This window comes from Schistocerca gregaria, chromosome 11, assembly GCF_023897955.1.
Source record: "Schistocerca gregaria isolate iqSchGreg1 chromosome 11, iqSchGreg1.2, whole genome shotgun sequence".
In the NCBI taxonomy this organism is placed as follows: domain Eukaryota; kingdom Metazoa; phylum Arthropoda; class Insecta; order Orthoptera; family Acrididae; genus Schistocerca; species Schistocerca gregaria.
The window spans coordinates 107939519-107954297 of NC_064930.1; the positions used below are offsets into that span (position 1 = coordinate 107939519).

General features: G+C 38.5%; 1 protein-coding gene across 2 annotated transcripts in view; it reads left to right on the forward strand.

Annotated features, from left to right (window-relative positions):
• LOC126295365 (uncharacterized) overlaps positions 1-14779 on the forward strand; it is a 31990-nt gene that overhangs the window by 6888 nt on the left and 10323 nt on the right. For both annotated transcript variants that reach the window (XM_049987845.1, XM_049987846.1), the window contains exons 2-3: positions 1741-1877; positions 1994-2147. In XM_049987845.1, coding sequence (XP_049843802.1) covers positions 2138-2147 — 10 coding nt within the window. In that variant the 5' untranslated portion in view covers positions 1741-1877; positions 1994-2137. The remainder of the gene's footprint in view (positions 1-1740; positions 1878-1993; positions 2148-14779) is intronic.

Genomic DNA, 14779 nt, shown 5'->3' on the forward strand with positions numbered 1-14779 from the left:
GGCTGCAAATTCAGTATAAATATAATAGGGATGGAGCTTTGTTCTATTTTAACAATTTCAGCAGTTTCTCAACATCACTGACACTAATACTGATTTCATTCTTCTTTCCAGTGGTACAAGATTTAATTGGGGAAATTCTTCAAGGTTTTCCTCTGTAAAGGAAGAACGTAGCTTTTGCTTTGCCACCCTCAATCCAGTTTCTGTATCATTTGCTTTGGTGCCACTAACAGCCTCTACAAACAACCAGAATTTCTTTTAATTTTGTGAAAGATTATTTGAGAATATTCAACTACGGTAGTCACTTGAGACTTCATGCATTGTGCTATTAACAGCCATATGTTTCATTCAGCATCTCTCTATCTGTATTACTATGTTTTGTTTTAAACATATTATGCAGTAAGCTCTGGTTCTTCAGAATTTTCTGCACAGTGACCTAATATCATGTAGGGACTTTCCTGTGTGTTAAAGACTCTCTGCCGGCCGGAGTGGCCGAGCGGTTCGAGGCACTACAGTCTGGAACCGCTAGACTGCTACGGTCGCAGGTTCGAATCCTGCCTCGGGCATGGATGTGTGTGGTGTCCTTAGGTTAGTTAGGTTTAAGTAGTTCTAAGTTCTAGGGGACTGATGACCTTAGAAGTTAAGTCCAATAGTGCTCAGAGCCATTGGAACCATTTTTGAAAAACTTTCTCAGGAACAGCTAATGTATGAAGTTGAAATTTGTCATATTGAGGCCCATGGTACCCAGGTGGTGTAAAAAATTGAGGCTTCTAAGTAAATGCAGTCAAAAGATGTTGCCATTTATGTCACACGTTTTGATACTTGCACACTCACTTATCAAAACCCAAACTGTACTTCCCATTGGCGTAGAAACACGAGATTTGGCAAGAAGCAGTATTTCACAGCACAACAAAAGGAAAAAGCTGAAAATTTGTAATTATATCACATGGAAAAAATATTTATTCTGTCATTTTTTATATGGCAGGAGTAATTGTTGCACATAGATATGGCGTTTCAAGTTGTTTGTGAATATTCAGCCAGGCAACCTACGAAATGATCAGTTAACAGCAGTGGAATTTTCAATCTTGCTTGTCACATACATTTAGCTGCTTCAAGTTAAGCTGTGCCTTTGGTTCCTACCTGATCCTGCCCTCAGAAAGAAAACAACAAACTTTTGACATCCAGTATTATATGTAAAAGCTTAGCTTTTCTTGTAACTGTATTGTACATATATTGATTTACACCATCAACTTTTCTTGTTTGTGTGTTCATGCTACTTAACAGTGATGTTGTTTGGGTGACTACATAACTCTGAATATCTACTGTCATTGGCTGGCAAGCTATGATTGACCAACAAATGCACCTTGCAGTCTTAATTTTATTGTTTTAGGAGCTACCGTGCTTTATTTGGTGGAATTCACGTTTATACTTTAGTGTATAAGTTGCTGTGCATCAAGTATATCTGCTAAACTTGTTGGTTTGTTTCATATTTTCATTTGCCAAATTGTTGGAAAAGTTTGTGCGCCTGTGTTTAAAACATTTACCATTCAAAGGATTGATGAGTTTTACAGCTGTGAGGGAAAGTATATTGTCATGGAAAAAATATTATTTCTCCCAGGTGTAGTGTATTTTCACGTAGGGAAAAGTGTATTTTTAACCAGGAAATCGAATTTTTTTCCTTGTCCACATATAAACCCTGTTATCCAATCTACCCATCTAATCTGCAGAATTCTTGTGTTTCAGCATTCTTGCATTGCCAATAAATTTCTGAAAACCTCATCTGGCCAAATGGTCGGAAATTCTGGAAGCTGAAGGTTGTTCACATGTGAGATATTAAGGTCTGGGGATTCCCGAGAGCCACTTCGTTTGCTCTTACATAGGTGAGTAGTGGTCTCTGGTTTCCATATGAGCATGATAGTTCATTATCCCTCAGTAATGCACAAATTTTGCACCAAAGTTCAGTCCAACATTAATTTGAAAACATAAATGTTTCCAGGGTCAGAGCTAGCAGAATGAACATGTTGGCACATAAAACACTGGTGGTTTAGAATAAAAAGTCGATAGGGAGATGTGAAATGTGAGAACGTCAAGTCAGAATTTTTGCTGAAGGTAGCATTGCCGCTCAATACGCTGTGGGACCATGTCACCAGGTAAGTTAGCAGTAGATTTGAATCCTGTGCAATTTGTTTTTGGATGGTCCGTACTAGTTGACTCCCTCGTTAATTCATTCATCTCCATACATATTTACTAGCTACCATATGGTGCATGCCAAAAGGACACACTGTACCACTGATAGTCATTTTCTCTCCTGTTCCACTTGCAAATCGTGCGATTCTGTATGCCTCTCTACGAGCTTTAATTACCCGTGCCTTCTCTTCGTGGTCTTTATGCATGATGTACTCCAGTGCCAGTAGGATCATTATGTGCTCAACTTAAAGTAGTAATTTTATCAGAAGAGTTTCATAAAACGTCTTCTCTCCAGGGATTCCCATTTCAGTCACAAAGCATCTCTAATGCTCACAGGTTAATTGACTTGAAATCTAGCAGCATGCATCTGTGTGAAATCTAGCAGCATGCATCTGTGTTGCCACCTTCAATCTGATATGGTGGGCAGTACTCGAGAGTGTTCTGTACCCAGTATCATTTATAAGTGTGCTACACTTTTGTAGAAACTGAAGTCGACCATTGTCATTCCGTCAGATACTCGACTGACGCGATTGTTGAGCGAGAAAAGGACGAGTTGAGTTTTGCACAGGTGATGCTGTCTCAATTAGTGCCGATTTGTGGATAGAAGCTTTTCTCTCTCGAGTAAATTAATTAATGTGAGCATAGGATAGGCTCAAAAATTCTGCAACAAACAAACATTAAGAGTATTGGTCTATAATTTTGCAGGACTTCTGTTTTAACTTTCTTATATACAGGAGTCACTTGCACTTACTTTCAGTTGGTTGGCTCTTCACCCTTTGTGAAAGACTCACGGTGAATGCCAAGGATCAAGTGCCGAAATGTTCTCTCTGAAGTGGGGTTCGATCCATACCTGGTGATCTGTGTTTTCTACTTTTTGTTGCTTTTGAGAGCTAGGAATGCCTACGTTTGTGCTCTTCATATGGGAGTTTGTGTAGCAGTGAAATGATGGTTTGTCTTTACACTCATTCTGTGCAAATGATTTTTTTAAATGCAAAATTCAAAGCTTTAGCTTTCCTTTTGCTCTCTTCTGCAGGAACACTGACTGACTGGTGGGTGACTGAATAGAGACATTCAACCTGATTAGTGATTTTATGCAGGATCAGAATTTTCGAAGATTCCCTACAAGACCTGTAACTAACATATGACAGTGCAAATAGTGATACGCATTGCGGACCAATCTTTCGGTAGTCGCAACTGCATTGCATAAATGTCGTTATGAAAGAGAGATTTCAGGGATGAGCTAGAGAACTGGGAAAGGTGTCATTTTGCAGCATTTTGCATGCTCTTTCCAGGGATATACAACAAAACATAGCTTCTAATTAATAACCTTTCTGAAAATACTAATAAACATTTTGATTTAATTTTAATTTTTTACAAAAAGTACATAATTGAACATTTTCAAAATATTTCCATAACTACTTCATACTATTGTAAATCACATGGCAAAATATAAATCTGGGATGATGATGGGTTCATTGTTAAAAAAAATTATTCCCGACTCTTGTTTTTCACTAACGTCCCTAGTTTGGCCAAATTTACTGTTAACAAACAGGAATTTCTTTAAAATATGCTGAAAGGCAAGTAAAAAAAGTATTAGAAATATCAAAACTTCACCTTATTTTACATAATAGTTCTCGTCCATGATGTTTGAAATGGAACTGTTGTTGTTGTGGTCTTCAGTCTTGAGACTGGTTTGATGCAGCTCTCCATGCTACTCTATCCTGTGCAAGCTTCTTCATCTCCCAGTACTTACTGCAGCCTACATCCTTCTGAATCTATTCTAACAAATAAATTAAATACATAATGCTTGGTTTTGAGTAACAGGTATCTGTACACAGCTAAATTTAACACAATAGGTACTAACAATAATTTTGAAACAACTTTCTATAAAATATACATTAACACTAACCTGAGACAAAAATTAAGTTTTGAGTTGAAATCAGTTTCCCAATAAATTTTCTTGGAACTTCACATATTACATTTTAATAAAGTTGACTGGGTTTGGTTTACATCACTTTTATTAAGAATGTATGTTCTCCCTGTCGGAGTAAATGGATTCACTTTTGTGAGAACATCCACAACTGACACCCACAGGACATCTACATGTGTAGGATAAGAGAATGACTTAGCTGGTCCACATGGATGAAGAAAAGTTATTTTCACTTCATCAAGTTCTTCGTTTTTTTTTCTAAAATGTACCCAAGCCACCAGTTTCTGCCATATACAGTGGTGACATGTCCTGATACATCTTGTAACTTCCCTCTCCCAATTCTGCACATCACCTGGAAGTATTTGACTATTAATTTTGATGTATTGTTGGGAATGAAAGCGTGAAATTGCTGTGTTCCTTTGATTGTCAATGCCTCTTCAAGTCAGCTTTTTAAGAATATTTCTGAAGCAGCGTAGTCTTCTTGAGTGGAATATGCAAAATCAACATTTGTGATATTATCTACTGCCCACTCAAATAGATCTCGTGCGGTTTGGATCTGATTTTGGTATGGCCTTTGCAAACTTGCACAAGCTGCCAGTCTCTTTACTGAACCCCCTACTCCATCATAAGGCCCTTTCCCATGTGCTGTGGCTGAAAAGTGCCACTCAGCTTTTATGTTGAAGTCTTCCTCATGAATGCAAAGTTTCAGGAAGTTTTTCTTATTTTTATACTGAACGGCAGAACCGTCAGAATAATAGTATATGTTTTTCGGAATATTTTGAAATTTATTCGTTAGATATGAAATTAGCTTCTTTTGAAAAGTGTAAACCACAGTTGTATTTTGCTCCAGGCAATCAGAAACAATGACAAAGCTCATATGCTCAATTTTGTCTTCCTGTTTGTAATATACATCAAATGGATGGATGGTAATCTGTTGTCTTGTCCAGTGGAAACTCCTAGCTTCATCCTGTAGAACAATTTTCTGAAAAATCACATATGACAACAAATTCAGATTCCATAAGGTTTTCTCTTGTGGAGTTAAGGAATGTTCATTGTTGCTTGGCAATGGAGTCAAACCGAATCAAAGTCGACATCTCACTACAAAATAAATCTATGAATGCTTCAGAAGTTTCCTGAACAATTTCCAGATTACATTGGTCAACTGACATCCACTGTTGGAACTGAACACGTTCATTTAAGTTTTCATGAAAAGAGTCTCTTAAAATTTTACATATGACAGTTTCTCCTGGGCAGTATTCACAGTTTCCCATGTTGCAATCAACTGATGATGGGTTGCAAAGCATTTTTGCAATGCACTGCTTATAATTGTTTAAGCTGCTGTTTGTTACTGTATTTATTTTGGCATTTTCTACCATTCATTTTATGTTTTGGTGGGTTGTGCACTCGCAGACAGTGTGTGTGCCACTCCGGCCAGCTAATACACAATGTTTTGGTCTCAACTCAGCAAATTTAGAGAAATCTATTTTTATGTTAGGAAACTTGTCTTTAAAATGTTTGTAAGCTTCTTTAAGGTTACACAAAATAAGTCTTTTTGATATTTTTGTTTTATTTCCACTTGTTTCTGTAATTGTCACACAATCTTTAATACCTGGCATTGCCCTGCTAACTTCATCATTTTCATAAAATGAATGTACAGTTTTGACAGTTTCTGTTGGTAAACACTTCCCTGGATCTGGGTTTGGACCTTCCATGAATCTTCTCTCTTTCCAAATTTTTTTGGACTGCCTAATAATGTAATTAGGAGCATTAAATTCCCTCATTATTTTCCTGACACTCCACTGTTCAGGTACACTTGTAAGAATCATTAGTTTTTTGCTCTACTTATAGAATTTTTAAAGTTTGTTTTAAGATTTTCAAGAACGGATTCACCAGTATCAGTATCTGTCGAAGAAGTTTCGGGAGCAACAAAAAGTTTACGTATCGTTGATTAGATTTTCTTCACTTTTGATTTGGCGTAATGCCTAGATGTTAGTTTTCTCTTATCAATTGGGGACTCATGTAGTTCTTGCAGTGTTGCGTTAAATGTTGTAACAGCTACTGAAGTTGGAGTGAAGTCAGGGTCTTGGTCTCGGATGATTATCTCTGAGCCAGAAGATTCTTCTTCAACACTTTCATCACTGATGGGCTCTGGTGTATTTTTCAATTTGGTTACATCTTTCCTACATTTATCACAAAACTTGGCACCACATGGTATCTGAGGAAATAATATGGGCATCCATATTGTGACATTTCTCAGTTTTTCTCTGTCTCGGATTATTAAATATAATATATACAGACTGGTCAGCACAGAGGTAACGATTGATTTGCACTTATACCACAGTGCACAATAATGCTGTAGGCACACAAAGCCTTAGAAGGTAACAATGCAGACTGCATCATCTCAACAATGGCTCCAGTCTCTGAATTATTGTACAGACATCAAGCCCTTTGTATATGCTCCTCTACTGACGTACTACCTTAAAGGTCAGTTTGGTCAAACTAGGGCCGTCTGTGAAAAACAAGAGTCCGGAATAATTTTTTTTTAACAATGACCCCATCATCATCCCAGATTTATATATTGCCATATGATTTACAACATTATGAAGTAGTTACAGAAATATTTTGAAAATTTTCAATTATGTACTTTTTGTAAAAAAAAAAATTAAATCAAAATATTAATTACCATTTTGAAAAAGGTTATTAATTAGAAGCTATGTTTATTTTTGTCTGTCACTGGAAAAAGCATGAAAAGTCCTGCAAAATGACACCTTTCCCAGTTCTGTAGCTCAATTAGGGCAGCTCTTAGGGCAATTTAAAAAAAGTCCGTTCACACATTTTTGGCCAGTTTTTTAAAAGTTTACACGACGATATTTCAGGAATGGTTTGAGGTAAAAAATTGAAATTTTGTATTTTTCTTAGTTTCAGCACCCACTGTAAGTATACCAACTTTCAGCAAAATCTAAGAGGGTGAGGTAAAATTTTTTATTGAAAGTGTGTTGATTTTACATGGAATGACTCAGTTGTAGAATTTTGGAACACACATTATGTTTGAGTATAATGACTTTTCTGGAGACTAGAAATCCACTCTGTAGGAAACAACATGGGTTTTGAAAAAGACAATCGTGTGAAACCCAGCTCACGCTATTCGTCCACGAGACTCAGAGGGCCATAGACACGGGTTCACAGGTAGATGCCGTGTTTCTTGACTTTCGCAAGGCATTTGATACAGTTCCCTACAGTCGTTTAATGGGCAAAGTAAAAGCATATGGACTATCAGACAGATTGTGTGATTGGATTGAAGAGTTCCTAGATAATAGAAGGCAGCATGTCATTCTCAATGGAGAGAAGTCTTCCAAAGTAAGAATGATTTCAGGTATGCCGCAGGGGAGGGTCGTAGGACCATTGCTATTCACAATACATATAAATGACCTTCTGGATAACATCAGAAGTTCACTGAGGCTATTTGCGGATGATGCTGTAGTATATTGAGAGGTTGTAACAATGGAAAATTGTTCTGAAATGCAGGAGGATCTGCAGCGAATTGACGCATGGTGCTGGGAATGGCAATTGAATCTCAATGTAGACAAGTGTAATGTGCTGTGAATACATAGAAAGAGATCCTTTATCATTTAGCTACATTTAGCTACAGGTCAGGAACTGGACGCAGTTAATTCCATAAATTATCTGGGAGTACGCATTAGGAGTGATTTAAAATGGAATGATCATGTAAAATTGATTGTCGGTAAAGCAGATACCAGACTGAGATTCATTGGAAGAATCCTAAAGAAATGCAATCCAAAAACAAAGGAAGTAGGTTACAGTACACTTGTTCGCCCACTGCTCGATTATTGCTCACCGGTGTGGGATATGTGCCAGACAGGGTCGATACAAGAGAGAGAGAAGATCCAACAGAGAGCAGCGCGCTTTTTTACAGGATCATTTAGTAATTGCAATGTTCGATGAACGCTCTGTCAGTCACTTAAATGTGATTTGCAGAGTATCCATGTAGATGTAAAATTCAGTGGTCCTAGCTCCCGGTTTCCTATGGCATCAATGTTCGCTCTTTCCCTGCTCACCCTTCCTATTCTATTCTTTTCATGGCTTCAGGCAGTCTTCCACCCACCGCCTCGCTTCTCTCCGTCACGATGCCACCTCTCCTCTTTGTTATCTTCGTCACATTCTCTCCCCACCACCTGCACTTGGTTAGTTCCTCTGCCACAGATTCGGATGGATCTCTTTCGCTGCCCGAAAGCTCCCATCCCTCCAATGGTGTCCTGTTGCTTTATCTGCCCACTCTTACAGGAGTTTCAGTACGCTACTATTTTTTACACCGGCGGCTCTAAATCTACCGATCGTGTAGGATATGCCTGTGTGTCCCCTGTTGGCACAAAACACCATCTCTTACCTGCCATGGGGGGGGGGGGGGGGGGGAGGGGGGAGGCTATCCCACTGTCTAATAAACTTCGTGCAATTGAGGAGACTCCAACCGTGTGGTGTGTTCTTCTCTCCTCTGCCTTTCCCAATGGGAATCTGCCATCTTCGTATCTGCTGTACTAAGTTGACCCACAGTTTCTTACTCTGCAGTTCACTGCCCCATCCTTTGTAGTTGAGGCCTCCCCCCCAACTAACAGTGTTTCTGGACTGCCCCCCTTCGCACTTAATGCGCCCTCCCACGTTGTTCCGTATGTTAACAGATGACCCTCGAATGGTTATGTGTGTACTCAGCTTTCTATGTGAAATTAGTGTTTCCTCCCAGGTTTCAGTACTAGAATTTTTTACTTTTAAATACATTATGAGAGTGACAGTGATCAGTATTTACTATTAAAAACAGTCTTGATCTCGATTTATTTATTAAGGTGACTGGTTTCGACTCATCTTTGGAATGGTGTCCAACTTCACCATGGCAACCAGTAGCTCCAAATGGTTGACTAACAGGCCTTGAGAGGGCAACCCACGTACTGTCAAACCAAAGTTCATTTATCGCACATATTTAAATATTTTTAACGCTTCGTAATTGACAATAGCTGTTTAATAAGCTAAGTTTAGTGTGTGTTTATTTTTATTTCTTGGCAATGTTATTTTAACTAAGAAATTTTACATTGTTATTCGACTTATACCTCATTGGTTAGTAATGACGTCATGCCGTCAGAAGTGGGTGGAGCCTCCATTATACATGCACTGGGTACTCCAGTAGTGATTCTCCAGCAGAAAGAGGTTCCTACTCAATGGTAATTGATCATTTTATAGCTTTATGACTATACATATTTTCTTTAATGTATGTAGCCCTCTAATTAAAGCTTTGTATGTGACTTGTAGGTCTGAAGATGACCACAGTAGTGGTCAAAACCGGTCACCTTAATAAATAAATTGTGATCAAGATTGTTTTTAATAATAAATATACTAGAATTTTGCTCTGAAATTGGAGTCCCTCAGTTAGCTCTCGTGTCGGTTGTGGCGTCCTCTGTGATGGCTACACACTGGCCATGTTCTCCCCTTTTCCCTATGTTCGGTCTGGTCGTTTTTGCCATTTTATTTTTTCCTTTTGTCGTATCTTCTTCCTCTGATGCTGCCTCCTGTCATGACCGTGGATCAGGAAGGGTCAGTGGCAGTACCGGTGCCCCAGTGCGTGTAGCATCTGGGGCCGTTTCCGCCCAATGCCCTCGTTTTTCGTTCTTCCTTCTGACGCGACATTTCTTTTGCCTCTTCATTTGCCTGTTTCCCCTTCCCCCTTGACTGGACTGTGATGCATGTGTACCGTATTTACTCAAATCTAAGCCGCACTTTTTTTCCGGTTTTTGTAATCCAAAAAACCGCCTGCGGCTTAGAATCGAGTGCAAAGTAAGCGGAAGTTCTGAAAAATGTTGGTAGGTGCCGCCACAACTAACTTCTGCAGTCGAATATATGTAGCGCTACACAGGCATGCTTTGCAGGCACAAAGATCAATACTGGCGCCAAAACCTCTGCGTCAGTAAATAAATTTTAAAAAAAAGTGGAAGACAAGCTTTTTTCTCCGCCTCGAGTTTCGACCACTGCATTTCCATACATTATCCAATGAAGTAAATACAAATTCCATATTGTTCATCTTCGAATGTTGCAGCATTTCATTGTACTACGAAAATCCGACTAGCAAGACTGTTTGGGATGTTTATCAATATGGCCAACTCTACGTTCTGAATTTTTCCTACCTCTGAGAAGAGATGGTTGCTAATAGGAACTTTTATGAATTGTGAATCACATGCAGTATTCTCTTCACCGTAAGAACAATATGAATATAAACATTTAGCCATGTATTCTTTCGTGTTTCCTGCTGTCTCATTTAAATCCTGTCTGCCTAATGAACTGCGAAACTAGAGTGAGACAACAGCAAATGTGGAAGAATATACATATCATGTCATGTTTATATTCATATTATTCTTATGCCTAATAGTGATAGTCAGAAATGAAGCACGGCAACTGACTAGATTTTTAAATCTAAGATGACTCTAATTTCTGTGCAGAATGTAATGTACTAAAGAGTCGTTTGCAAAGATTTTCAAACGGAGAAAAATTTTTGCTAAACTCTTGTTTAGAACATCTTCTATGATACACAGTCTGTTATTTGATTCTTGTTGATCATTATCAAAGAAAGCAGCAGTGTAAGTAACAACAAATAGCAGTCACTTTCCGTTGTTTCGCTTATGAGACAATTCCTCTTTTTTTTTTTTTTTTTTAAATTGTAAGTGGCAGTAGCAAGCACAAAAGCAAGCCATGCCGCAAGCAGCGACAGGCCGTAAACTCTCATTATCACAATGTGACAAATGATGCATGACACAGTGCAGTAATGCATTTTCAGCTTAGTGACGTAAGCACCTATAACAAAGAGAATGGCACTTATCAGATCAAAGAAAAATAATCAATCATTTCAAAACAGACGAAGCACGTGAAAAAGGAAGGGTACCTTTATAAATATGGACGGAGCACCTGAAGCATATCAATGGCTATCTGGTAAAGCTTAACTGCTAAGCTTACGAATCGAACCAAAGTACTGCAGCTGTATCGTCATTCATTCGGCCTAAATTGTGTTTCATATTACAATGGACCAACTTTGTTTCGATTTGGAGGTGCGGCCTAAAAATTTTCTCCCCCCTTGAATTTTGAGTCTCAAATTTCAGATGCGGCTTAGATTCGGGAAATTTTTTTCCTTGATTTCGAGTCTCAGTTTTCAGGTGTGGCTTAGATTTGAGTGCGGCTTAGATTCGAGTAAACACAGTAGTTCCTCCCCTGGTTTCACGAGTAGCGATGCAGGCACCGACTCTGGCATCCGGCCGATCGTAAAGGTGGCGAATGCCGTCCTCCAATATATTACGCTGTTTGCCTTTCTGTTCGTGTAGTTCTGTATGAATGTGTGGTTGACAGCTCACACGAGGCACTTCCAGTCCCACCGTATCCCACATGCGAGGTGTATACGACCCGGGACAACTGGGAGATATGGGGAAAACCTGGGAATTTTTTCGTGCAGGAGAAAACTGGGAAAAACTTTGGAATTTTCCATTGTTTTAGGTTACAGACGACTGGAAAAACTGATAGAAGCTGACCTCGGGGAAGATCAGTTAGGATTCCGTAGAAATGTTGGAACACGTGAGGCAATACTGACCCTAGGACTTACCTTGGAAGAAAGATTAAGGAAAGGCAAACCTAGGTTTCTAGCATTTGTAGACTTAGAGAAAGCTTTTGACAAAGTTGATTGGAATACTCTCTTTCAAAGTCTGCAGGGGTAAAATACAGGGAGCGAAAGGCTATTTACAATTTGTACAGAAACCAGATGGCAGATAAGAGTTGAGGGTCATGTTCTGAGGCATCAAGGGATCACCAATTTAGCATTGGAGGGCAGCGTGGACAGTAAAAATCGTAGAGGGAGACCAAGAAATGAATACACTAAGCAGATTCAGAAGGATGTAGGCTGCAGTAGGTACTGGGAGATGAAGTAGCTTGCACCGAAGCTTGCATGGAGAGCTGCATGAAACCAGTCTCAGGACTGAAGACTACAACAACAACAACATTAGGTTTCAGTTAAATTTTTGTAATTTTGTCTTGTAGGAACTGATACTCCAACAAAGGATATTACTGTATCCCGCTACTGCAGAATAACACTGCAGCAATAAAACAGAAAAAAAAAAAAAACGAAAATAAAACTTAAATTGCAAAGGAACTGGGCCATATAAAAAAAACACAGTGCTGATAAGGGTGTCAGCCAACAGCAAAATGTCAAAAGCTTCAGGAGAGCTGCGCGCAATGCTTTGTAGCGACAAATTGCCTTTGATGAACGTGACATCGCATCTGTTTACATTAGATTCATTTAAGCAGTTACTAGCAGACTCGTGCACACGTACAGTTGAGTAGTACCTTCTCCCGCTTCTGGCTGCAGAAATGTGGCTGTTGGCTGTGTAAGCAACAGTAGCAGCAACCAGCCACATGGTACCCAAAAATTTTATTGGGGCAGGGCACCCAAGTTAGCAGATTCACGTATGCGCACATATCGGGGGGGGGGGTTGTTAAGTCTCTGAGTGACCTGCGTTTACATTTAGTGATTTCTCTGCTTCCTATTTGTTTAGTGCTCTCACGTCAAATGAAAACAAGACAGATATCTGTGTCTAGGAGCTATCAAGTGAATTAAAATATTCACATAATTACAGAAGGCTAAAACTTGTTGTTACTTTCAGATTTTATTTTTATTTTCTCCTTTATTGCAGAACAATTAAGTTATTTTTGTCAGTTTGCTAAGGAAATTGGGATTTTATTAATCGTTTCCGCTGACGCAGTAAATTTATTTGAACCGAAGTGTTTAATTCCACACTACTGGCTAGTTTCAACTCTTTGCATTACTTCGAGTGCACTTTTAGTCTTCCGGCACGTATGGCATTATGCCGTAATAAAGAACCAAACGCGAGATAATACAGCACTGGTACTTCGAGAAAATTGACAACCCGAAAGCCACACAGAAAAGCTTAATATCAAGTTGAGGCCTACTTCATTGGGAATCTGGACATATAAATGTGCACTTTAAGGTGACTTATGCGTATTAGTATGGTTTGTGAAAGTCCGATGCTCTTGTTTCTTATATGACATAGTAAGATCTTTTAATGTTTCACACGTACAGACATACAGGCTTCCAATGTCACCGTAGCTGCGCAAGTGCAGTGACGCCTCCTATCTGGTGCTCTCTGGCTAAAACGAATCTGTTTCTAATGGATCGTGGGGAAAGTATAGCGAATTGTGTTTTGAAAAGCATTATTTTCAAAGTAAATAACCTTTTACGTGAGATGAACTATGTGCAAGAATGTGCAATGAATTTCTTAAATCGCAGAGCATTTGTTCTCATTTAAAAATCAATTCTTTGATGATGTGCCATGTAGAAGAATTTAGAGCTTAGAAGATCAGAGATTTATGTCGGTATTAAAACTTTTCTGGCATATTTGTGTGATTTATCTTAGTGTCACACACACACACAAAACAGATCAACATTATATGTGAAAGCTTAGCATCTCTTGTAGCTTAGTAATATTTGAGACAAATATTATATGTGGAAGCTCTGCTTTTGTTGTAGCAAGACTGTGTATATTAATTTAAACCATTAACTTTTCCTGTTTGTGTGATCACGCTACTTAACAGTGGTGTTGTTATTGGGTGACTGCATCACGTGTCCTTTGCTCAGAATATCCGCTGTCATTGGCTGGCGAGATCACTTGACGTGAGCTATGACTGGCTTTTACAAAAGTGCATCGCAATCTCGATTTCAGTACTTCGGAAAGTAATGTGCGGTGTTTTGTGGAATTCGAATTTATGCTTGCATAATATGCAGTTCAGAACTTGTAAGAGATTTCTTTTCAGCAAGTGTATAACATATGAAGACATGCAGATCGAAGAGGTTGACAGTATTAAGTTTCTGGGATTACAACTTGATAATAAATTTAGTTGGGAAGGCCATACCACAGAATTGCTTAAGCGCCTAAACAAGTCTGTATTTGCAGTGAGAATGATGTAAGATATAGGAGAAATAAATATAAAAAAACTTGCATACTTTGCTTACTTTCATTCTATTATGTCATATGGGATCATATTCTGGGCAACTCATCAAACCGAGCAAAAGTTTTTATGGTGATTTGATAAGAATCATTTGTGGTGTAAATTCAAGATCATCATGTAGAAACGTGTTCAAGTAACTTTGTATTGTAACCACTGCTTCACAGTATATTTATTCCTTAATGAAATTTGTTGCAAGTAATCCGTCTCTATTTCCAGCCAATAGCTCAATACATAGTACAAATGCTAGGAACAAGAACAATCTACATAAAGAATTAAAATCAATTACCTTTATTCAAAAAGGGGTCCAGTATTCAGGAACACACATTTTCAATAAATTGCCAGCAACCATTAAAAACTCTGTTTAAACCGTGCTTTAACTGAAACAGAGTTTGAAAGACATTTTTATAGGCAACTCCTCCTACTCTGTAGATGAATATCTTAACAGAGATTGTTAAGCCAGCTTAAGTAAAAATGTCTGATAATTCAGTTTTGACAGCACTTAGTCACAGTAGTCAAGATTAAGTATTTTGTGTATGAGAAATTTATTAATAGTGCAAAACAATGTTTCATTCTGACAGCGTGTTAATTCTGTAAATATTAGGT